The 24,738-nt window shown below is 40.6% G+C and overlaps 2 protein-coding genes across 2 annotated transcripts; one reads left to right on the plus strand and one right to left on the minus strand.

Annotated features, from left to right (window-relative positions):
* Positions 1-5,619: 5,619 nt before the first annotated feature.
* LOC141640730 (uncharacterized) lies at positions 5,620-8,166 on the minus strand. The gene is made up of 3 exons (XM_074449413.1): positions 7,893-8,166; positions 6,898-7,778; positions 5,620-6,804 (listed from the first exon to the last, which is right to left on the minus strand). The coding sequence occupies exons 1-3, from the start codon at positions 8,164-8,166 to the stop codon at positions 5,620-5,622; spliced, it is 2,340 nt and encodes a 779-aa protein (XP_074305514.1).
* A 7,724-nt stretch (positions 8,167-15,890) lies between these two features.
* Positions 15,891-17,368, plus strand: LOC141640731 (uncharacterized). Its single transcript, XM_074449414.1, has 3 exons — positions 15,891-15,970; positions 16,211-16,860; positions 16,989-17,368. Exons 1-3 carry the CDS (start codon positions 15,891-15,893, stop codon positions 17,366-17,368), a joined length of 1,110 nt encoding a protein of 369 aa, XP_074305515.1.
* The last annotated feature ends 7,370 nt before the right edge of the window (positions 17,369-24,738 follow it).

The raw sequence follows: 24,738 nt of genomic DNA on the forward strand, positions 1-24,738 counted from the left end.
TAAGGTTTATGCTATGGAAGCCCCCAAGCTCATATACTGGATCTGTAACTATTTGGTTGCTTGACATGTTCTCTATCACTGCCTTGATAGGTGACGAAGTGATCGTCACTACTTTGCAATCTAGTGGGATCTTGATTTTCTGGTGGAAGGTGGATGCTACTGCTTTGGAAGCGTGAATCCAAGGCCTTCCCAGAAGTATGTTGAATGATGCTTCGATATCCACTATTTGAAATTTAACCTTTCGCTCAATTGGTCTTGTAGTTATGGTGAGATTGACTAGTCCTACCACTTTACGCCATGTTCCATCGTATGCTCGAACATCTTGGTTGGTAGGAGTCCAATCCGATTCTTTCATGCCCAAATTATAGGCTGTTTTCAATGGTATGACATTGACTGCAGAGCCATGCACATTTTTCTTTAAGCATATGACGGTGATGTATAGAGCTAGGTTGTGATTGGCGCCGAAGGGAGGCAAATCCTCATCTGAGAAAGTAACTGGGTTACTTAGCTTAGTTGAATCTTGGAAGACCAAGTTGACTACGTCGTCAGGCGTAGAGTTGTGTGCTATATTTAACTTGGCCATGCTTGCAATAAAGCTTGGCGATGAGGAAATGAACTTGCCACTAGTTTCCAGACTGAAAGATCAGCCTTTGTCTTCTGTAGTTATTTTAACAAGTGGTAAGTAGATGTATCTTCGCCATCATTTGGTATGACGACGTTGATGTTAGTAATTGGACCACTAGCTATAGGACCATTTTGAGAAATGTTTTGATATGGACGCCCTGAACGAGTAAGGTGGTCTATATCTTAGTCTTCACTACCTTTGACTATTTCCTCACTAATTGACTAGGTAGTGCTCAGTGAGGTGTTTATCTTCATCGTCGTCGGCCCATATTCCGTTGACGGTAACAAGCTCTCTTATTCTGATGATCTCAGCTTCTAAATTGATTATTTGGTCGACTAGACTGTCAACCACAGTGACTACCTCTTGCATTGTAGAATTTAGAGATAGGTTTAGTGGCACACTCTCTCTGGGTATGGTGCTTGGATTATGGAGGGATGCTACTATATCTTCCAGTTCTGAAACTTGCCTATTCACACTCTTTGCCCATGCAATAAAGTTGGCGATGGTAGGAGAAATGGTGGAATAACTCCCCTCATATTCTAACACATGGATCTCATCTTCGATTGGACAAATGAGATGTGAACAATCTAAGATAGATTCTTCATTTGTAATCATCAGAACTCCAAGAGGATTCTGAGTATTGTTAGGCTTACCTTCAGGAGGTATGGGTAGGCGACCATCTTCGATCATATCTTGAAGGACATGCTTTAGCTTGTAACACTTATCTGTATCGTGTCCCTTACCTCTATGATATTCGCAGTATGATTTTTTGTCCCAGAACTTGGACTTCTTTTCTGGGTCAGGTGTAGGCCTTATGGGTTGGAGCTTACCCTATTTCATCAACCTTTTAAGAACATTGGAGTATGTATCGCCAATGTTCGTGAATTTCCTTTGCAGGTTATTTTTCTTGAATGATTCGAGAAGGTTAACCTCATCAGTCTTACTAGAAGAGCCATAAGAACGACTCGTTGAACCTTGATATCCACGACCTACCGTTTTGGACAAGAGCCCTTTACGGATGCCATCTTCAATTCTTGTCCCTAGCACAGTTAGATCTTTGAAGGTCTTTATGTTTTGGTACCTCAAGTGGTTTGCATAAATGGGTCTCAAGTTATCCACGAATTTTTCTATAAGGGTAGCTTCATCTGGACGCTCGACAAGTTGTGTGCTAGTCTTCCTCCACCTACTTAGGAAGTCGGTGAAGCCTTCTTTCTCATTTTGGGTAAGAACCTCTAGAGTAGGCATGTTGACTTAGATCTCAGCATTATCCACGTATTGTTTAGCGAACTCGATTGCAGTATCATCCCATGTGGCAATCTTCTTGTGCTCCAAAGAGTAGAACCATTGCTTAGGAATGATGTCGAGAGATGAAGGAAATATCCTTAGGAACATCTCAGGTTTGATGCCTTTGATAGACATGTAGTCTTTGAAAGCACGAATGTGGTTCAAAGGATTTTCATGTCCCTTGAACTTTGGGATATCAATCATATTGAAGTTGGTTGGAAATTTGGTGTTCACGGCCTCATACTTACGATTGTTCTCCCTATAAATGTCATCTCCTTTGAGGTACATTAGTTGCTCCTCCAAGTATTGGAGTCGCTTCTCAGCTTCAGTAGGAGGGTTGAGTTCTTGTTGTCCAACAAAAGGTGGGAGGTTATCATGCACAAATTCGCTAGGAATATCATCTTCTGCAGGAGGGAGTCTAGTCTCTACAGCAACAATTCGGCCTTCAATTGTGTTGAGGCGATCGTAAACTTAGTCTTGGCTTGTTTGGAGACGAGCGAGCACATCTAGGATTTGAGCATTACCATTTGGGGGTTGACCGCTGGCGCTTGTGGTACTAGTTTCAGGCATCTTGGAAACTGGATAAGAGATCGACAATGAATCACAACACGATCGACCACTCTAGCACACTTACTCAAAGCAAAGAGACTTGACTTGTGAAGTGGGAGTGTGTCACTTGTGTCAAGTGTGGTTTTGAAAATGACAAAGGTTTGAAATATTTGTCCTAGTCAACTGTGGTGTAGTTGCAGGAGTGTTGACTCGAAGTGAGATTTTGAAATGAGTTTAGAGGCCCGAATTCTAACTCGACATCTGGACAGAGTTTTGACTCATTTTGCGCTAATTTGGGCCATTTTTCGAAAATATTTTTATTTTGAAAAGTTTTTTTTATTTTAAAAATTTTTGTCATGGTTTTGTTTATAAAATGGTGATCACGTATAAAACAAGCATTCATACGGGCATTATAACGGTATGCTGAGTGCATTTAGAAGGGTTTTGGTTTAAAAGGGTGGGTTGCCATACCGAGCAATCAAACCCGGGTCTGTGGAGAGGCCCGTGCCAAACATGAGTAAGGTCGGTTCCTAGTCCATTTTCTCGAGTAGTGAAAGCCCTTGATACAAACACGAGTAAGCATCATGTTATGGTTGACGTCAATCGCTATCCATCTTTAGGCCCAGATAAGAATTTGGACCGTCCAGACTGGACGATTGGTCGAATAGGTTGGGTTGGGCCTAGGAAGGCCGAATAAAACGATCTAAGAAGATCGAGTAATGAAAACCGACAACTGTCTCTTATAAACTATTCCCTAACCTTGTTCAAGTTTCACCCTTGGCAACACGTAAGTGTATTACTCCCCAGCGGAGTCGCCAAACTGTGGACAACGGGGGGCCCGCGGGTGTCGCTTGGGAAACAAGCGTTTGCATTTGTGGAGTCGTCAACAATTTTTATGGGAAATTGGAACCGTTCTAATACCTCGTGTCATGTCAAGACACAAAGTAGTGACATGAACACTAAGAACTCGTTACCCTTAGCATTCTATGTCTAGAATGACTCTCGTGGATGCCAATGAACACGGATGTTCACAGAGATCTGGAAGCTCTTTAATCGAACACCTAATCCCGCCCGCCTCGATAGCGGCCTCTACTAATGATTAGGGAAGTTATTCATACTTGATATGTTGTCGATTATATGCATGCAATGCAACAAACAACGTTTTAAACCTAGCATGTGATAGTTAACTAAGTCGGTGAACATGTAATTTAGCACTCAATGATGTCGAAGTAGGGTTTAAAATTAATTACATGTGAGAACAAATAAATGAACCATACAAAACAATAAAATACAATAAATAAATAACGATATCTAAAATTACAATAATTACAACAGATTAATGATTTACGTTAAAAATATATTTAAGACGGATGATTTGAGAAAAGAAAGAGGAAATAAATTAGGTTAAAACGAACAGATTAGAGGTGATATTAGGATTAATAGCCGATTAATACATAATTAACGAATTAGGTCAAAGCACGAACGGAAGTTCAGAGACAGAGCTCAACCCGGAACAGGCGCAGCAATGCTGCGTCCCTTGGAAGAGGCGCAATGGTCACTGCGTCTGTTCCTGAGGTGAGTTCTGGCTGTGAAGTCAGAACTGCGATTGTTAATGTTTGTTGGTGGACTTAATGATTGATTATTGATGTTTGACTCAGACGAAAGTGATTTAACAGGTTATTTACATGTGAATTGGTCGTAAAAGCGAATTAAAACGAATTAAAACGAATAAGATTAATAAGAGATTAATTACAAATTATTTAGGTCAAATTATTACATGTTAATTAGGTTTATTTAGGTCAAACTATTAAGAAGGTTGTGATAAACAGATGAAAACATATACAAAAGTCGAATTCCAAAGATTTGACATGAACAAAGCGAATCTCCAAATACCGGGTTTGATTTTAATGACGAAAACCCGCAAATATTGATTATTAGGGATTTAAGTCGAAATTTAAAGGTGATAAATTATTAAGAACAATGAATTATAATTATTACATGTGAATGAATAAGAATAAAATAAGAAAAAGAAAACAAAGGACGAATTAACAGTGGACGGAGGAAGAAGAAGAAAAGCAGGAACTACGACAGCCTCAGGAAGAGGCGCAGCAGATGCTGCAACTCTTCGAAGAGGCGCAGCAGTTGCTGCGTTTCTTCTCGACATCTGTCTGCTGTTAATCCCTAAAAATAGGTTTGATAAAAGGTTTTATAAATCGGTTTTAAGCATATTTTTGACGTAAACCTTACATTAATTTATAAAATAATAAAATATAATAATAAAAGATGGGATTTACACCCTCAGACTTACATGTTTGACGAAACGAGATTAACTAAGTTTACGATTACTGATTGCTCGACTCGAATGTATGATGAAAATGCCCTCGTTAGAGGATTATATTGAATTGATTGATTAATTGAGGTGGAGTTGGTCAAATTGGTCGGTCATGCAACGTGACTGGTACTCAGAAGGATCCGAGCTTACGTGGTCGATTGATCAAGCACGTAGACGTCAATAAGCTTAGAGCACGGTCTTAGAATGCAAAGAGAGAAGAGAAGGGCGGACGCTCGCGTGAGAAATATGAGGAACGAAGGTTCCTATTTATACTAATCACACGGAGGAATTATAGTAGAAGTGAAACTTTGGAAACAACTCTCGAAAAGATATGAAAATACGCAGAAAAGGGCCGGGGAAGAGGCCTAGCAGCCACTGCGACTCTTGGAAGAGGCGCAACAGGTGCTGCGTACTTTCCCCAGAGGTTTCCTCCTGCGGAAGAAAGATTACCGCATTTCTTTTATGGAATTGCGGTAGATCTTGACTTCCTTATTCTTTTAAAATATGATTTTCGGGAAATATTATACCAAAAGATTAAAAAGATTAAAATTATGGAATAGAAATATCCGGAATAATCCAGAACATTCCGACTCGGCATTTTATAACAGTTTATTAGAAAACGAAGCGGTTTTTTGACCCGGACTCCAAACGTACTCTAATTACTGTCAAAACGACCGTAATGGCGCGTAGATGACAACCAAGGGGTAGACACAAGTATTTGAGCTATCACTTGATGATAAACTTACGAACTATCATAAATCATTCCGTATACCAAATATGCGGCCCAATCATCACCGGGTGGTTTGCGGGAGGTTCATAAATGAGGTATCTACACTAAGCCATGGAATCCCCTTACTTTTGTGATTGTTTGTGGGACTGGCCATGGCTTCATAGCCTTGATCTTCTCCTGATCAACTGATATTCCTCTCCCAGATATAATATACCCTAAAAATGCTACCTCATTGACCATGAAGGTACATTTCTCAAGCTTCTCATACAACTTCTGTTCCCTGAGTATTTTGAAAACTGCTTCCAGATGTAACAGATGTTCACTTGGACTGCTTCTGTAGATGAGTATGTCATCAAAGTATACTACAACAAATTTTCCAAGGTAAGGCCTTAAAACTTCAGTCATTAGCCTCATAAAGGTGCTTGGGGCATTGGACATGCCAAATGGCATAACAAGCCACTCATACAAGCCATGATTGGTTTTGAAAGCTATCTTCCACTCATCTCCTTCTCTTATTCTCACCTGATGATACCCTTGCCTGAGATCTATTTTTGAAAAGATCTGAGCCCCACTGAGCTCATCTAACATATCATCCAACCTTGGAATAGGGAATCTGTACTTGACTGTGATGTTGTTTATAGCCCTGCTATCAGTACACATCTTCAATGTTCCATCTTTCTTAGGTACCAGTAAAGCAGGCACTGCACATAGGCTCAATGACTCCCTTACAAAGCCCTTTGTCATCAACTCCTCAATTTGGTGTTGCAGTTCCTTAGTTGCTGTGGGATCACATCTGTAAGCTGGTATGTTAGGAAGCACAAAACCAGGTACAAGGTCTATGTGATGCTCAATTCCTCTCAGGGGTGGTACTTCACTAGGCAACTCAGTTGGAAAAACTTCTTTGTACTTCTGAATTAGAGGTTCAACCTCTGCAGGCACACCAATGTTCTCCCCTTCAGTGGTGACTTCTTTTGTCAGCAGAAACATCACAGGCTGCTCTTGCTTTAGCTCTTCGATCACGACTGCCTCAGATAGAAACAACACTCCATTGATTTCCTTAGGCATATTAGGACTTCCATAGTCTCTTTGGTTTGGTGGCAAGGGAGTCAGGGTGACTTTCTTGCCATTGTGCCTGAAACTATAGACATTTTCTTTTCCCTGGTGAGTGGTGTTCTTGTCAAACTCCCATGGCCTCCCTAACAGTATGTGGCAGGCATCCATAGGGACCACATCACATAACACTTCATATTTATACACTTTTCCAATTGAGAAAGGAACAATGCACTGCTTGTCAACTCTTAATTCAGATCCTTTGTTTAACCACTTTAACTTGTATGGACTGGGGTGCTCCTAGGTGGGAAAACTCATCCTGCTGACCATATTGGTGGAAGCTACATTGGTACAAATACCTCCATCAATGATCAGATTACACACCCTCCCTTGGACAGTACATATGCTTATGAATATCATGGATCTATGGTCAGCTTCTAGAGGAGCTGGTTGAGGGTGTATAACCCTCCATAGGACCAAACTGTGCCCTGTGTCAGGGTGGGCTACAACTTGTCCTTGATCAGTTCCCCCTTCAGTTTCTACTTCTTCTAGGATCAGTGTCTCATCTTCCTTATACTCAACTAGACCTTCCCTTTCCCACTCTTCAATCTCCATAGCTGTGAGAGCCCTGTTAGAAGGACAATCCTTCTTAAAATGGCCAAAGCCTTGGCTCTGAAAGCACTTGATCTTATCCTTGGACATAGGTGGGTTGGCTTTTAGATGCATGGGTGCCTTTTCTTTGTCTGTTGTGGGTTGGGTAGCTGGTTTAGGTGTCTTAGTGATCTTAACACCAGTATAAGGTTTGAATGTTGGTCTGGTGGGAAATTTGAGTGTTACAGGCTTCACTTTTCCCAGTTTCTTAATTCTTAAGGCTAGGTTAGCTGCCTCATCAAATGACCAAACCTGTTGCATCCTTACTCTGCTAGCTATCTTAGGATCCAAACCCTCAATAAATCTAGCAATCTTTTGCTCAGGTTTCTCAGTAACCTCACATTGCAGGGTTAGCTGTTCAAAGCTTCTAAGGTAGGCCTCAACAAATAACTGCTCTTGTCTCAACTGAGTCAGTTTAATGAAGATATCCTTGGTATAGTCTTTGGCTATAAATTTCTCTTTTAATTTCTTTTTCAACTTAGCCCAAGACCTGACTTGTTCCTTACCATCTCTAATCCTTTGGTGTTTCATGCTTTCATACCAAAGAGATGCATATCCTTTGAGTTTTAAGATGGCAACTTTAAAAGCTTTTCTGTCATCATTACCTTTAAACTCAAAGACTCTCTCAACAGATCTAAGCCAGTCTAACAAATCCTCAGGATTTAAATTACCATGGAAATCAGGGATCTCTAATTTAACATCCTTATCTCTAGCTAAGTAGTTACCTTCTTCCATCATGGATTCTTCTGATTCTGAGTTGAGCTCTTCTTCATTCTCATGTTGTGGTTGGCCCCATCCTGCTCCAAAGAGACCTCTACCCCTGCCTCTTCCTCTATAGGGTGGTGGTCTTCCTCTTTCTGGAGTGGGAATGTTTATCATGACATCATTCACAGCTTCCAGGGTCACATTAACCAGGGTGGTTAACTGATCCATCTTTACTTCCATTCTTGCTAACTCTCTCTTCACGCATTGTTGTTTTTTGTATTTTTAATGTAGCTAGGAAAATGGACTCACAATTTCTCTCAACCCAAGACTAACACAATATAAGATTGTGTTAAAACCTTGCTCTGATTACCAGAATTTGCAGTGTAAACTATGGGGACAGACACAATTTGGACAAACCCTGAAACGGACAAATGCGCAATTCTCAGGGAATGCAATAAACTTGAGGATTTTTTTTAAAATAGTAAATGGACTTGAAAAATTAAGAAAATTGGTGACAATTTAGATAAGATGGTAAAATTAAACTGTGCCAAAATTCACAGTTTTACAAATAATCTAAGTATTTTTAACAATTAGAAAACCAGGCTGACACAGATTGATTCTCAGACAGTTTTCTCAGTTGAATTGAATGACTCTTTTTGTGACTAGAAACCAGGATTTAATTATAAAATTCACCCTCAAGCAAGCACAGAGGTTAAACTTAATAATTTGGGGAGCCTGGAATGAATTTACTCAAGCAAGCACAGAGCAAATCCAAAACAGACAGACAATGCACCTAAAACAGCTCAAGCAAGCACAGACATGTTCTAAGTAACAACACAAATCCTTAATCACCTTCTAAGCAAGCACCAGAAGATATTAAGTCTGACTTACAACTAAGACTTAGCAAAATTAATAAGATTTGTAATTTTTGAGAGAAATCTCAAGGTTTTTTTTCATTAACCAAAGTCTGAGTAAAACAGACTGAGGAAGGGTCCTTATATAGGCCTTTCCTGTGAAGTTTCAGTACAAATAAACCCTAGATATCTCCATCTAAGGGCCAGGATTAATATTAGGAAGCAAAACAGATTAGTGGAATTATTTTACAATGGATACAAAAGGAAATTAAAGCAAACTGAACAAGAACAAAAGAGCTACAGGTTGATAGTGACAGGCTGTCCTTGGTTGTTGTATTTCTTTGGCTGGTTGTTGAAGGTCAAATGACCTTAGTCCAGGCACCATCTGTGGCTCAAGGCTCTATTTGATGAATGCTGAAATAGGCCAAGAGTTTCTTTTTTGAGAGTTTTTCCCTTGTTTAGCCAAAAATGGAACCTTTGCTTTATCTGAATTACCCTCCTGCAACTAGCTTTTTAGTCTGATTTTCTGTGCAATGCATTAGGAATTGAGCCTGGCTCCTTAGGATTAACTTATGATTAGTTGAACAAGATTCAGCTGGCTAAGGTGGCAGCTGGTGGCTAGCCTGAATCGTGCACTTATGACCTAATGAACTTGGACTGACAGTTGGTGATGCCTGGGTGTTGTTGCTGTGACTGTTGTTGGCCTGGTTTGTTCTTGGTGTCCCTGGCAAGATAAGGGTGTGCTTGGTTTGTCCATGGCCATCCTCTAAAATATTTCTACCATGGCTAACAGCTCCTGCTGCAGGGAACCATTGTGTGTTTAAAGCTATGGGTGTAGAAATTGTAGATTATGAATCTCGTGAAGCTGTTGGATGAAATGATAATTGAATTGCGTAATTTTAATGTGGAGATATATGAAAAGTGAATTGCGTAGTTTAACATGATAGACCTCGCGCATGATATGTGCGTATTATGTGGCTTCCAAAAGGGTAATGAAGTATCGAATATAAATAGAGTTGCATGATAAAGTATGTTGACGTAAGTTTATAACTCGTTTCTACCTGCTATGTAGTTAAGATTGGTTGTGCATATGTGATGTGGCATGAGTTGTTTCACTACCGGTTATGTACATAGTAACAGGTGTCACTTAAGAATATCGTAATGAACTTTGTGATTTAAGACGTGCCTTGTTGTGCTAGAAATAGGGTCTAACGGTGTTGAGCCCGATTAAGTGGAGCTCCGAACGACGTTTATTGTTTTGCAGGAAATACTCTTTATATCTTGTAGATTCCGTTACTGATCTGTTGAACTCAGCCGAGTAAAGTTGACACTCGACCGAGTAGGCCACACTCGGCCGAGTATTTAGAATGGCAGATTACATTTGCTATTGATCTCTGAATACTCGACCGAGTAGACCAAATACGCGACCGATTAAGCCATACTTGGCCGAGTAAAACCGATACTCGACCGAGTACCTGTTTATCGCGGTCCAGCTCGGTTAATTCCGAAAACCCTATAACTACTCTTCCTTTCTTATTTCCGCCTCATTGCCATTCATTCTACTCAAAACTCTTCAAAAATTCTTTTTTTCTCAAAGCACTTGGGTGATTCTTGGTTGTGGCTACTCTTAGATCTCTTCTTGCTTGTTCAAATCTCCAATCAAGGTAAAGTATTTAATCAATTTCCTCAACTTTCCATTCAATCTATGGTCAAATTTACCCCAAAATTTCGAGCCTTTAACTCTTGTAGTCCAATTTTTTATGCTCCTACCTTGATATTTTGGGTCCTAATTTCACTTAAACACCGTCTATGTATGTTCTAAAACGGTTTTATGCTTGAAATCGCCCATCTTATGTTACAAAATTTTTCTAGGGTTTGCTTCAAGTTTTGATTTTTGGTCACCTAGGTTGCCTTAGGAGGTTCCTTGGGAGTGGCTTACTAAAGATAATGCTTTTCTTTGTTAGTATGACATGTATTTTGTGAGAAAGATCCGTCATAAAACTTCGTCTTAAATATGTATAATTCCAAAAATAGTCCTTACTATTGCAAAATTTTGGAAAAATCCTTGTTGAATTCATCTTTTTACAGCATGCCGAAAGCAAAAGCCCCAGCTAAGAAGCGAACTCGCACCAATGTTCACTTGGAAACGCGTCAATCTAGCCAAGAACCCGTTGTTCCTCCGGTGAAGGAACACCCATCGCTAATTTTCTCTGACTTTAAGCAGCGAGCTGCTTTTGTGATGGGTCAGACCATGAGGCCGACTCGTTGTATATACCCGAACATCTTGGAGACCTTGGGGGTAAAAGGGGATATTGTGCACATTTTTGAGATTTTGGAAATGGAGGGACTCTACCACCTATGCAATAAGTCCTACCCGTATCTGACCCTGGAGTTTTTGAGCTCCTTTGTGTGTATGAAGTAAAGGGGAAAACCGTTTCTTTCCGCCTTATGAACGAGGATCATGACCTAACCCTTGATGAGTTTGCCGACCACCTTGTCCTAGAGATGGAGAAAGAGGGGTACATTAGTGATGTGGAAAAGAATAGTGGGGCACCCCACTACCTACCTTACCTGACTGGCCAACCTGTTCCTAGTGCGAGTGCCATATTGATCAATGCCGTTCAGCATGTGTCACTTCATATGTTTCTTAGGATAATGACTTGCCTTTTGTTCGGAAGGGAGGATGTGAGTAAGTTGAACTCTCATGAGGTCATGTTGTTGATGTCCTATCTTAACCTTCGTCGGGGGACTCCCTTTTACTATAATTCTCCCGGAGTCGTATGCTCTAGTTTGGACCTCATGGTATGATCTCCGAGCCGTCATCTTTCTTGTGGGGCTATAGTGACCCGTTTGGCTCAGAGGTTGACTGACTTTGAGGCTTCACATGCGTCGAGTACTGGGTTGTTTGAGTCCATCCCTACAATGGATGAGAGGTACTGGTGTCATAACAGGTGGCTTAGGAAGTTAGAGGATGGGTCGTATGTGTGGAGAGTGAGGGGATCCATGTGGATGGTGCTCCCTGATCCCGAGCACCTACCCGTGATTGACCATCTGGCTGAGTATGACTCGGGGAGTGGTGAGTCTAGACCTGAGCCTCAGTTTTACTTAATCGATCCCACCATCCTCCGAAACCTACCCGAGCCTATCTCCGTGACGGCGAAGCAGCCGATCGCTCCCTCGCCACGTGAGCGCCGTAGAGGGAGAGCATCTAGGGTGGATGAGGTTGAGACCGAGCCTTCTTTCTCTACACCGAGCTTTTACCCATCATAGTACTCGCCATACCCCACCGTCCACGACCCCAGGATGCAGGTTAGTAACCTAACTGAGCAGATCTCCACTACCTTGGTGCTCCAAAATATGCACGAGATGGCCTACAACCAGGGTATAGGAACAGAGTTGGCGCAGCCTATTTGGTGAAGAGGACCCGGGGTTGACACTGGAGTCTTCTATAGTTACGGAGTTGATCCCAGCTTTTGGAGACCAGCAGAGGAAATTGAGTTTAGCTGCCTCGCGGGACCGTTGGGAGCCAACTACGGCAGTCAGTTGGACGAGGCAGGGAGATGGACCGGTGGTGGAGGTTATTCACCTGGAGCTTATCAGAGAGCGCGTGCATCTGGAGCAGGTACATCTAGCATTGGAGGTGGGGAGGAGATGGAGGAGGGTGCGGATATTTGATTTCCGCTTTGTTTCTAGACTTGTTTATCGGTTTGTTGTTGGATATTTGATACACTTTATCTTACTCTTTTATTTTAGATGATTGTAATTGGCCATAAGGCCACTACTTGTTTTCTGTACTACGTTTGAGTCTCTTGGACCGGGATGTTGAGTCGGTGTTAGACATCTCACTGTTTGCAAGACTTAACTTTGGCGTTGTGTGTTTTAGATGCCGAAAATTGCATTCTGCCCTGCAATATTCGGCCGAGTATCGCGTACTCGACCGAGTACTCTTCAATACTCGACCGAATATCCGTATATTACAGCCCTCGTTGTTTTAAATTGTTATAGAATTAATTGGGTAACTATTTTGGTACGTGCATGCTTTAATGCCTTAGTGTCGTGTTCACACTTCATGATATGCACTTTGTTTATATGATAACGATATATGATCGAATTTGAGACGAGACGGTAATAGTAATATAAGATCCGAAATGTGAGTGTTGGCGGTAATCAGTGTTGACTAAATGGCAATGGTATTATCATGGTCCATGTACATACTATTCGCATCTCTTTGTTTATGTTACATGTCTTGTCTTCTTAAATTTCATGAATAGGGTGGTTGTTTACATACAATATGGGCGTGTCGTACTTGTCTTGTGACATGATATATATCCCATGATTGCTGTTTTCTTGCGTACTTATAAGTTTGGTGGATGGGTAGAATGAACTTCGGGGACGAAGTTCCTATTTAGAGGGGTAGATAACATCGCGGCAAAAGTTCTGGTAAATGTTCTAACAAGTTGACATAGTTCTTCTATGCTTCATCTTCATTTTAACTTTCAAGTTCCACGTCGTCACAAACTTATGTAACACGTACCTTTGAATTTAACTTTGCTACGTAATTAACTGGGTAGTTGTATACAGTAACAGTATAGTGATGCGCTGTGGTCGCCGAAGCTTGGTCTATGATGTTTAAAAACCTAATATCAGATGTGTCATATATGTCTTAAACGTTTGTGTGGTGTTTATTGTCGTGACGCGATAGGTCCTTCCTTAGGTATGTCGCCCGTTGTGTTGGGGAAGTATGAGACGAACTTTGGGGACGAAGTTCCTGTTAAGGGGGGAAGACTATAATACCCGCCCTGTTTAAGGACCCGTTGACCCGACCTTTTGACCGAAGAGACCCGTAACAATGGATATGAGAGAAAATAGGAGACATGCGTATCTGTTTACTCAACCTAGAAGGGGTTACTCGGCCGAGTAGTGGTAACACTCGACCGAGCATAGCCTACTCGGCCGAGTATGAAGATACTCGATCGAGTAGCGCGTCTGTTAACGCGTTATTATAAAACGCGAGATTGTAAACCTTATTTTATTTTTTGACGGTTCCTTATCTTTCTAACCCTAATCTCTCTCTCCTACCTATCAGCCACCTCTCTAAACTCTCTCATCTAGCCTAGACACTAACCCAACAAAAAGGGGGGGGGGGGGGAGGGATGGTTCATGCTTGGAGTCTTCGAGTCGGGATGTCATCATTGTCGACTTCGGTCCGCGTCTCAAGGTAAGTCGTTGTTGTCTTTCAATAGTTTTTGGGGTGGTCGAGTAATAGGATATGGTTACTACTTGTAGGATTTGCCTCGGAGTTTTGCCTGGCTAGTTGTTGGATGCACTTTCACGGATTAACGATAAGGTAGGGTTTCCCTACTCGGTTTACTGTTTAATTGATTTAAGATATGTGTTGTAATTGTTTGTACGATTATATTATAATTAATTGTTGTTGTTAGGTTGGAGTTTGGTGTTGGTATTGAGATGGTTGATGATGTTCGCGAGGTGCATCCTCGGCTGAGTGCAGTCACTTGTGGGAGTGGCTTCACGCCCTAGTTTTGCCCTTTGTTGAACCCGCCACAGAAGGGGATGTGCATATTAATGAACAAGGTTATCGCTCGTTGATGAGCAGGAGCTTAGGTGGGCAAGGGTACGGTCCCCCACTGGTAGGGCTACACACTAAAGTGTGTAGCCAGTTACGAGATGTGATTGGGAGTTAGAGGTGGATTGTGTAACAACTGTTTATCTTTTTCTTACCTTGTCTTATCTTGATTGTTCAGTGAACTGACCCGTGTTGTGTTTTCAAAATGGTGGTGATCCATTCGGGGATGGTGTGTAGTTGGCTTAACAGGTACAGCTAGTCTTGATGCTTGCGGGATATGGAAGGGAATCGAGTCATCGTGCTACCGAAGTAAATGTCACCGTCACTCACTCTTAGTAGTCTTTATAGTTATTCATGTTGTGTCCTGTCACGCTGTTCTACGATGTAAAGTCTTAAGCTATTTAATAAATGTTCTTCTATTATTTATTTGATCTACTACCTCGAGCAACCGAGATGGTAGTACCTTTATACACTGGGGTGGTCCTTGGTAAGGCACGTTGATGTATGGGGGGTGTTACACAATCAATCAAACGCAAACAAAACCACACGATTAAGATATAAGACCAATTTAACCCTAAATTAACTAACTCGGTAAAAAAAAAAAATACCAAAACAGTTTAGCGCCCACCGTGGAGCATAGTGGTCGTTATTGTTAATCGTATTACAAGAAGTAAAACACCATGTCGGGAAATAATCAAAACATTGTACCAAGATCCGAGGGGAGCCGGTCGCCACACTTGTCGTCAAGCCCACCACCAGTAGTAGGAGTGCAGGCCTCAGCATCAGGGCCTTCGCCAAAAGATAATTTTTCACCCAAAATCAGTCATCCAAAGGTGTCTAGAGAGATGGAAGTCCAAAAGAGAACTGAGAGGAAAACAGGGCATGTTCAGTAAGAGCAGGTTACTCGCTCAGCAAGCCACGTCAGGCACTAGACTCCCCCCTAATCCAACCCAAATTATAATCAATGGGATGGATAATCTCTACAGAAGACGATTGCCAGCATGAGGGAGGAGAACAGAAAGGCAAAGGACACAGGCGGCGAAGGACAACAGTGCACTCTAGGCACAGATAGACGCCTTGCAACAGCGAAGGGTTACTCCAACACCTATGACAATCAGGAGTTAGACTCCAACAACAAGTCGCCAGGACGAGGCGTCAGGTAGTAGGGAACAAACGCGCTCATTCCCACGGAGCTGGTTACCAGGCTAGATATATCAGGGACACCGCCAGAAACAGGAATAATTTCACGCGGTCTAGGATATCTGACACCTGATGGCTGGCCGGCAACAAGCAGTACGGAACCAAGGGTAGGTAACGTCCCACCTAGTAATTTTTTTATCACTAATCAGACACCTGGTGTAAAATTTGTCAGTTGACAGGAAACAGGCTGGCAACCAGGATTCTTAATGAGAGCGACCCCCCTGATCACCAAGCACCATAATACCATAATGATTTGGCAAGGGGGCAGCATCCAAAAGCAATAGCATGCCCACGATCCCCATGCTGCTTAAGATAGAATTAGAGACATGCAATATCTGGATATCAAGGACATGCTAAGCAGGATCCCAGGGATGTCTGCTCCCCTGGAGAAGGCAACCTCTGACAGGTATGCGGATTCTCCATTCATAGACGTCATATCACTGGTTACCGTGCCAAAGAGTTTCAATGCCCCCACGATGACATTCTTTGATGGTACAACAGACCCCTTTGATCATGTTAGATAGTATAAGCAAAAGATGATGGTGATAACATCGAATGGACATCTGAAATAAGCCTGCATGTGCAAAGGATTCGGGGCAACACTGTCTAGAGCAGCTCTGCAATGGTTCGTTGGTTTGCCAAACAGGTCCATAATAACCTTCGCTGACTTGGTAAACACGTCCACTCAACAGTTTGCCAGCAGTAGGAAACCTGAGAAGCATACAAACGACCTCTACAGGGTAGTTCAAGGGTTCGACGAAAAGATCAGAAATTTCATCACCAGATTCAATAAAGAAAAGGTGACAATACGGGGATGTGATGTGCCAACAACAGTAGAAGCATTCAGACAGGGACTCCATCAAGATTCAGACATGTACAAAGAATTGACCAGGCATCCATGCCGAACCTTTGAAGATGTTCAAGCCAAGGCAACAATAGTAATGAGGTTGGAAGAAGACGTATTAGCTAGAAGAAGCCTTCCAAGTATGGAAAGGACAAGCAAGAAATCTGCGCTAGAGAAGGAGGAAAGAACAAAACCTTATAGCAGGATAGTGAATAAAGTTAAAGACAGGGAAGATACTCAATCATTTCCTAGATTGAGTGAATACGGATTCACGACGGGGATGGAAGGACTTCTGCGAGCGTTAAGGGAGTTAGGAGACAAGGTGAAGTGGCCTAGGCTACCAACAGAAGGACAAGCATGGGGAAAGATAACAAAAAGAAATGTGAGTTCCACGGTGACATTGGGCTTAAAACAGAAGACTGCTACACCCTACAAAAGGAGATCAAACGCCAGTATAATCTGGGAAACTTGAGCCACCTATTACCACGCGGGGGCAGACAGTAGGACAAGGTAGGCTCCACGAGTTAGACTCAGCCTTCTGTACCACCTACCTACACAAAGATAATAAACGTGATAACAGGTGGCTCAGACCTGAGTGGTTTAACATATTCAACTGCAAAAAGGCACGCCACTAAAGTCAAGGGTAACAGGACACAAGCCTCTTGCTTGGTCACCCATAGCAACCTTCCAACTGTTACCTTCGACGAGGTGGACATCCATGATAGCGATGAACACCATGACGCGCTCATCATAATGCTTTTCATGGCAAACTGCACAGTGAAGACAGTTCTGGTGGATACTGGAAGTTCAGCCAACCTGGCCATGCTAGAAACCATAAGAAACATGGGATTCAGCGAAAAAGACCTACAGAAGAAGATTATTCCACTGGTGGGATTCAGTGGGGAGACAACTCATTCACATGAAAAGATTGATGCGTGTCGTTTTCGCAGTCAAAATTAAACTCATAAACACTACCAACTCTATTGGTAGACATGGTAAGTAGAGGTCAAACCTACAGAGAACGACGTTATTATCTTAGACATTTTATTATATTGTAATATCGTAATATATATATATATATATATATATATATATATATATATATATATATATATATATATATATATAGAGAGAGAGAGAGAGAGAGAGGTCATATATTTGAGGATCGAGGATTAATTCAGACCTGTAAGATCTAAGAGATCCAACGACTTGAGATTGACACGCGTCATTAAGGGCGAGATAGTCATTTTGTTTGCTTATATAATCCACCCACACAAGTTTCTCCTTCATTTTTTATTGATTCACTTCTCTCTCTAACTTCTCTTCAAAAAAAAAACTCTCTGATTTCCCTCAAACAATCGCGTGACACACTCACTGTTCGTCTCTGTTTTCTCTTCTTTGTCTCATTCCATTTTCCATCAACAAAATTTATTATTGTCTTGCGATTGTAATTTCAGGTTTGTTTCAATTTACTTCCTCTTTTGATTTTGTTAACAATTGATTGTTTAGGATGATAATCTTTTATTATAACTATTCTTGATGCAATTTTATTGTTCATTCTCAATTTTATATCAATTTATCGTGATTTTCATGCTTTAACTGTTGTCTACCTTAAATCTAGGTTTAATTTGGCTTTCATGTGATTTATGGGTGCCTCACTTATAAATCTAGGGTTAATTCGAATCTGTTTCGAATTTGTTATAACTTTATCATCTTTTGCCTGATTTATGTTCAATTGCACATGTTTCTATGTTTTCTTCGGTTTCGATTCATATTTTCAATTAAAATATTTCATATTGTCCAGTTGTTATTTGATTGTAGTTTTTCTTCAATCAGTTCCTATCTCTATTTTCCCTAAATTATGTGCGCACTCTTGAACGTTTTTGTCTTTTTGTTCTCCTCTTCATCTCCTCCAACTTTCAGTCAGCAACTTCATTATTTCCTGTTTGCAATCTCATGTTTGTTTTCTATTTCTTTTTTCATTTTTAATTTGTGCTTCACCTCTGATTTGTAAAAAAGCATAATTTACAGCAATTTTTAATTTCTTAAATTGTTATTTTTGTTAATGCATTTTTCCTTTATAGCTGATCATCGTTATTTCGTTAATTTAGAGTCAAGATCTGGTGAGCCCATCTATAGATTTGAGTCTGTGAGTCCAGTCAAAGTATCACAAGTTATACAAAACAATATCACGAGGAATACTAAATAATATCATGAAAATTAAACACAAAAAAAGGCTGAAAGTGTTTTATGTGACCTATTCGTCGGTCGACGCCGACCACCTACCCTGGTATTAGTATTTTATCATTGTTAAGATAATTGAAAAAAAGGTATAAAATGCACATAACCACTTAGATGTCAAATGTTATCAATAATTGAAAAAATGTTTGAAACAAATAGAGTACACGAGCATTATTTTTGTAGTAGCATTATACAAATAATAGTAGAACTACATCTAAAATCTTCTGGCTACCTAACTAAGCTTTATATGTACAACGGAAACATATGATTCAAGTGGAAAAGGTGTAGCATCTACAAAGGAAAGTAAGTATTGTCCATCACTTCATCCCCATTTTGAATCCGTCTTTGAATGCTTTTCTCAGCCCTCAATCTGGAATTAGAATGTGGTGTTTGTCGGAGCCCCAGCGCTAGAATTGATTGGTGTGAAAATAAGTATGAGACAAAGAAGTTAGTAATTGCTGGCGAAAGTAGTTCAGTGGTGTGATATTGTATAGTATAACATGTGATATTGTATCACGGACTCAAAAAGATAGGGTAGACTCACATGATCCTAATTCTATATATATATATATATATATATATATATATATATGTATATATATATATATATGTATTGATGTGACCATAATTGGCGCATATTTAGCCCCCGAATTAGCCTTGTTTCCATGCTTTTTAGTGCTTATTTGGGTAATTTCTTATCTTTAGTTCTTTGTTTTGCATATTCTTTGAGATTTTGATCCCTTGGTAGGAAAGGAGTAAGAATCTTGCATTTTCATGGCAAAACGAGACTAAATTGATCGAATTCAATGACCAAGCATCAAGGAGAGACAAGATTAGAAGGCCTTTGTATATATCATAGTAGAAGAGCAATGTTGAGAAAAGATCCTTGAGTCCCCAAGGAAATCCCCAAGGAATTTATGAAGAAAAGGGAAGAAAAGAAGAAGAATTGTTGTTGACTGACAATCCGAGCGGATTGTCACCAATCCGTCCGTCCCGCAGCAGCACAATCCGAGCGGCTTTGCCACAATCCGAGCGGCTTTGCCACAATCCGCTCGGATTCCCCCTCCACAATCCGCCCGGATTCCCCTGAATCCGCTCGGATTCCAACGCCAGAATCCGCCCGTCCCGACCCTATTCCGCCCGGATTCTAGCACAGCACGGATTGTCTTCTCCAAGCTACGAAGAAAGAAGCCCTTCTCTCAGAAAATACCGGCTCCTCCTTGCTCAACTTAAAAAGTGTAATTACTAGTTTAGCCCTTAGTTAACCCTAATGCATCCTCCCTAATTTCCACTATAAATACCCCATTAGTCTAATTAGAGGAGCATGTTCTTCTTATCAATAATTAGTGTAGTTAATATCAATCAAATCTCTCTTTAATATTGTAATCAAGTATTAATCAAGTTTTAATCCAAGTTTTGGTTCTTTAATCTCTCTTTTGTTCATCCTTTATTTTGGGTAATTGAAGATTATTTTGGGTTATTGTTGGGAGATTGACAACCTCTCAATCAAGCATTCAAGTACTTCTTTTATCTTTGCTTTATTATTGGAATCATTAGTAGGTATAATCTCTTAATCCCTTTTTAATTATTGTTAATTACTTTCATTTATTCATCATGTTTCATATTGTTGGTATGATTGACAACCTTGCTAGCATGATCAACATGATAATGAGTGAGTAGTCTCTTAGCTAGGGTTAATGGGTGATTAGGGGAAACCAACTTGGGGAATGATTCATGCTTAAATTAATATGCTTTCATGTTTTATTTGCTTGCTTGTTTTGATCTCAACTCATGCACATGTTAGATTTGATGAAATGCTAAGCCTATGAATCCTTGCATTTACTATCATCTTCTATCTTTTCAATGAGACTTGTAAGACATAACCCAACTCGAGTCTCATTAGACCATGCATGTTGTTGAGTAGGGAAGATTAAGTCGACTTGTAGGTGTTGTACAATCTAATCGATTCGGCTCCGGGACCCAAACTTTCCTAGGATTGTAAGATATAACCCAACTCAATCCATCACAACAATAATTGCTTGCTTATAAATTGAGAACATGTTTGTATGATCATATCCCATGATTCCCCTATGATCCCATGACACCCTAGTGCCTTTAATCAATTGTTTACACCCCTTTAATTCATATTGCTTGTTTATTTCCATTGCTATTTTAGTTTAGTAACCTTCTACATCAACCCAATTTGTGACACCCCTTAGACACCACTAGTTACAATAGAAATCTCATTTCAACTCCCGTCCCTTGGGATCCGACCTTTACTTGCCTCTTTACTAATTGTAGAGTTGTTTGTGGAGCTATAAATTGTGTTTTGATTCGACCGTGACCAACGACCACATCTTAATTTGTGAACACTTAGCGGGATCCCATAAAAAATGGCGCCGTTGCCGGGGACGGTGTTTGTTTGATTTAGATTTCTTTTTATTGTCATTAGTTGTGTCTTTCTTCGCCTTGAGGAAGTAAAACTCCTCAAGGTTTGTTCTAATCATTTTTCGAGTTGTTTGATATTTTGCGAGATGGATTTCATAGACTGTTTTGTAGAGGACCACTTGAGTATCCCTTACTTCAAGGATCCCATGCAAGCACTAGAAGCCTTAGAAGCAAGTGAGGCTAAGAGCATGTATTGGGAGTTGGAGGTGGATCTCTTTGAGGCCGCTCTAGCTAACAAGGAACTTACTCGTGCACAATCCGAATTGGTGCATAATATTCTAGTAGAAGCATGTCAACCTATAGAGGATGAGCAATCCATCCTAGAGGATATTTTACAAACTCAAGAGCAAGAGGAACCCATCATGGGATTTGAATATGATGAGGTTGATGAAAGTGAAGTTGAGTATGCTATGAGAATGGAATGTTTATTGGAAATGGAGCAAATTCTCAATGAAACTCCAAAAGAAGAAAGTAAGGTACAAACTCCTACTTTGAAACCCCTTCCCCCAAATTTGAAATATGCTTACCTTGATGAATCAAAGACCAAACCCGTGATTGTTAATGATAGACTTGATGATGACCAATTGGGAAAATTGCTTGATGTGTTGAAACAACATGAGAAGGCTATAGGTTATAGTCTAGATGACCTTAAGGGGATAAGTCCCGACTTTTGCATGCATAGAATTCATCTAGAGGAAGACCATAGACCTACCATTCAACCCCAAAGAAGATTGAACCCCCACATGCAAGAAGTTGTCAAAGGAGAGGTCATGAAATTACTTGATGCGGGAATCATATATCCCATATCGGATTCTTTGTGGGTTAGCCCCGTCCAAGTGGTACCTAAGAAAGGAGGTACCACGGTAGTGACAAATGAGAAGAATGAATTAATACCCACAAGAATGATCACCGGTTGGCGTATGTGCATTGACTACCGGAAATTAAACTCCGCAATAAGAAAAGATCACTTCCCCTTACCATTCATTGACCAAACCTCCAACAAATTCTTTTGTTACCTTGACGGGTTGTAATACTCCGTATTTATGAGTCTTGGGGTACTCTATCGAGTAGGCCTTACTCTGTCGAGTAAGGGAGTTTTGCAAAATAAAATAGTTTCTGACCTGTTAGGTACTCGATCGAGTAACTAGGGTACTCGATCGAGTAAGGGGGTACTCGATCGAGTAGCCTTGGGTACTCGATCGAGTAGCCGGTTTACGGGGTGATAATTCGACGGGTTTTGTTAATAACACGGATTAATATATAAATCTTTCCGTCACTTTCATAATACACCTTTACAAACCTAATAACATTAAAAGGGAGATTCAAGTTACGTTCTTCGCATTCATCCGTGTTGTTGACAAATCCCGGAGCTTGAGAGGTCGGATTTCATTGTTCTTTGCATCATAGTGTTCCTTGCGTCAAGGGTAAGTCCTACATACCAATTTTATAGCGTTTGGTTGACTTTGTTTAAACCCTAATTTTGGGATTGGGGGTTTTAATGATTTGTTAAGGTTAGATGGTGATTATGTGATTATGTGATAGGAGAAGGATTTGTAAAGGAGAGGTTTTGAGACAGCTGCTAGATCGTCTGATGATTGTGTTGCTTTCCAGGTAGGATTTCCTACTCAGTATTAGTCCCATGATGGGATATTGGTGATGTGCTGTAGTTAGTTGTTTGATATGATGATTGTGTTTGTGGTTGTGATTGTGATTGTTGTCTCTGGTTCTCGAGATGCGTTCTCGGCTGAGTGGAGTCACTTGCGGGAGTGGCTTCACGCCCTAGTTTCGCCCTTCGTGGAACCCGCCACGGAAGGGGATGTGCACATTAATGGACAGGGTTATCGCTCGGTATGATGAGCGGGGCTTAGGTGGGAACGGCTGCGGTCCCCCACTGGCAGGGCTGGTCCAGTGGACAGTCGGTGATTGAGATTGTTGGGATTGGTGTGGTTGTGTGTGTGTGTGTGACGGTTAAGCTGCCTGTTTATCTTATCGTTGATATATATTGAATTGTGTGATTAGTACTGACCCCGTTTAAATGTTTTAAAAACTGTGGTGATCCATTCGGGGTGGTGAGCGGTTATTGAGCGGTATGATATGACGCGTATGGGATAGCTGGGATGAGTCATCACGTGGCGGTAGAAGTCTTCATTTGTGTCGGACGGTGTCTTATAGCTTTGATAGTGTTAGCGATGAGACCGTTTGAGAATGTTGTATTTCAGTTTATTAGTTTTGGTTTTGATCATGTAATCACTTAAACTATTTACTTTTAAATATGTTTCTTTATTGTCTTATGAATATCATTGCCTTGGGTAACCGAGATGGTAGCATTTCCATGCCTTAAGTGGTCCTGGTAAGGCACTTGGAGTATGGGGGTGTTACAAATGGTATCAGAGCGACGATCCTGAAACCTGTTACCAATGAATCTAATGAATCTAGGGAGTCAATTAAAATGAACCCGGGGTAAAGGTTGTAGGAGCTAATGCAAAGACTTGGGAGACGTCCTAAAGTCGCGAACTCGCCCTACAATTTTGAACCGGTCACCATGGGATATGTGTCGGGATCGTTATGTGCATATTGTGTGCTGTGTGTATCTATGTAGTAGTATGTTGCATGAATTGATGATGATGACGTGAATTGTATGTTGGTTGATTGTAAAGCATGAAAGTATAATGATTGATACATGTAATTTGGCATGTTATAATTATGTAAGGAAAAGTGTTTTGTCTATATATATATATAAAGCGATGTGTAAGTATACATGTTGTTGTTGTCGTGTTGAGTAAAAGTACAGAAGGTTGGGAGTGTGAATTGAACATGTGTTGGGTGAATATGTTGAACGAATGTGGTGGATAAATATGTGGTATGATGGATGAATTAGTGGAAAAAGATGAATCATCGTGGTATGGTAACATGGTTCCGATTAAGCATGTTATATAATGAAAGTTATTTTATAAAGTTATTATGCTAGTAACATGTGAATAGGGGACTTGATGTCATGTATTTGTGATTTTGTTTATGAAAAGTGATAGAATAAAAGCATGTGGGAAGCCATGATTGGCAAGTTAAATGAATTATGTGCATGATGAATGTTGTTGCTTGGTTTTTGAAAATAGTAACATATGATTATGAATACTGGTTTTATGAGTTTTGGACTGGTTTTGTTTGCTTGGTTGTTGTTTAAGCTGTTTGGAAGTAAAAATCAAATAGTTATGTCGTCTGATTACAGCAAAGTTGTCTTTAAAATGTTATAACTTGAGATGCGTAAATGATTTTAATGTGATTCCAATTGGAGGTGATAGCTTGTTCTTTTACGATTCTAACGATAGGTCACACGCCCAAAGCGACCAAGAAATGAGTGAGTTATGGCTGTTTCTTAAAACGGACAAAGTCTTTGAGAAATAGGGTACTCGATCGAGTAGCCTTGGTACTCGATCGAGTAGGGGGGTACTCGATCGAGTACGTCAGTTACTCGATCGAGTGTCCCTGGTAATTTGTTTTACGTGCTTCTGATCTTCACCTACTCGATCGAGTAAGTCCCTTACTCGATCGAGTGGCCTGTACTCGATCTAGTGACCCCTATTTTGGGTCATATGCTTATCTTTTGACTTCGTTGCATATTATGTTTAATTCAAAGGCGTTAT

Source organism: Silene latifolia, chromosome 2, assembly GCF_048544455.1.
Source record: "Silene latifolia isolate original U9 population chromosome 2, ASM4854445v1, whole genome shotgun sequence".
In the NCBI taxonomy this organism is placed as follows: domain Eukaryota; kingdom Viridiplantae; phylum Streptophyta; class Magnoliopsida; order Caryophyllales; family Caryophyllaceae; genus Silene; species Silene latifolia.

Excerpts from the sequence above, each read along its gene's own strand:
- LOC141640731 (XM_074449414.1), top strand. The coding sequence starts at position 15,891 with ATGCAATATCTGGATATCAAGGACATGCTAAGCAGGATCCCAGGGATG. Across the intron at positions 15,971-16,210 it reads GAGAAGGCAACCTCTGACAG|GTCCATAATAACCTTCGCTG; the intron begins GTATGCGGATTC and ends TTTGCCAAACAG. Across the intron at positions 16,861-16,988 it reads CAAAAGGAGATCAAACGCCA|GTGGCTCAGACCTGAGTGGT; the intron begins GTATAATCTGGG and ends ACGTGATAACAG.
- LOC141640730 (XM_074449413.1), bottom strand. The coding sequence starts at position 8,166 with ATGGAAGTAAAGATGGATCAGTTAACCACCCTGGTTAATGTGACCCTG. Across the intron at positions 7,779-7,892 it reads AGAGATCCCTGATTTCCATG|GATATGCATCTCTTTGGTAT; the intron begins GTAATTTAAATC and ends TAAAACTCAAAG. Across the intron at positions 6,805-6,897 it reads ATGTAGCTTCCACCAATATG|TGCATTGTTCCTTTCTCAAT; the intron begins GTCAGCAGGATG and ends GTTGACAAGCAG.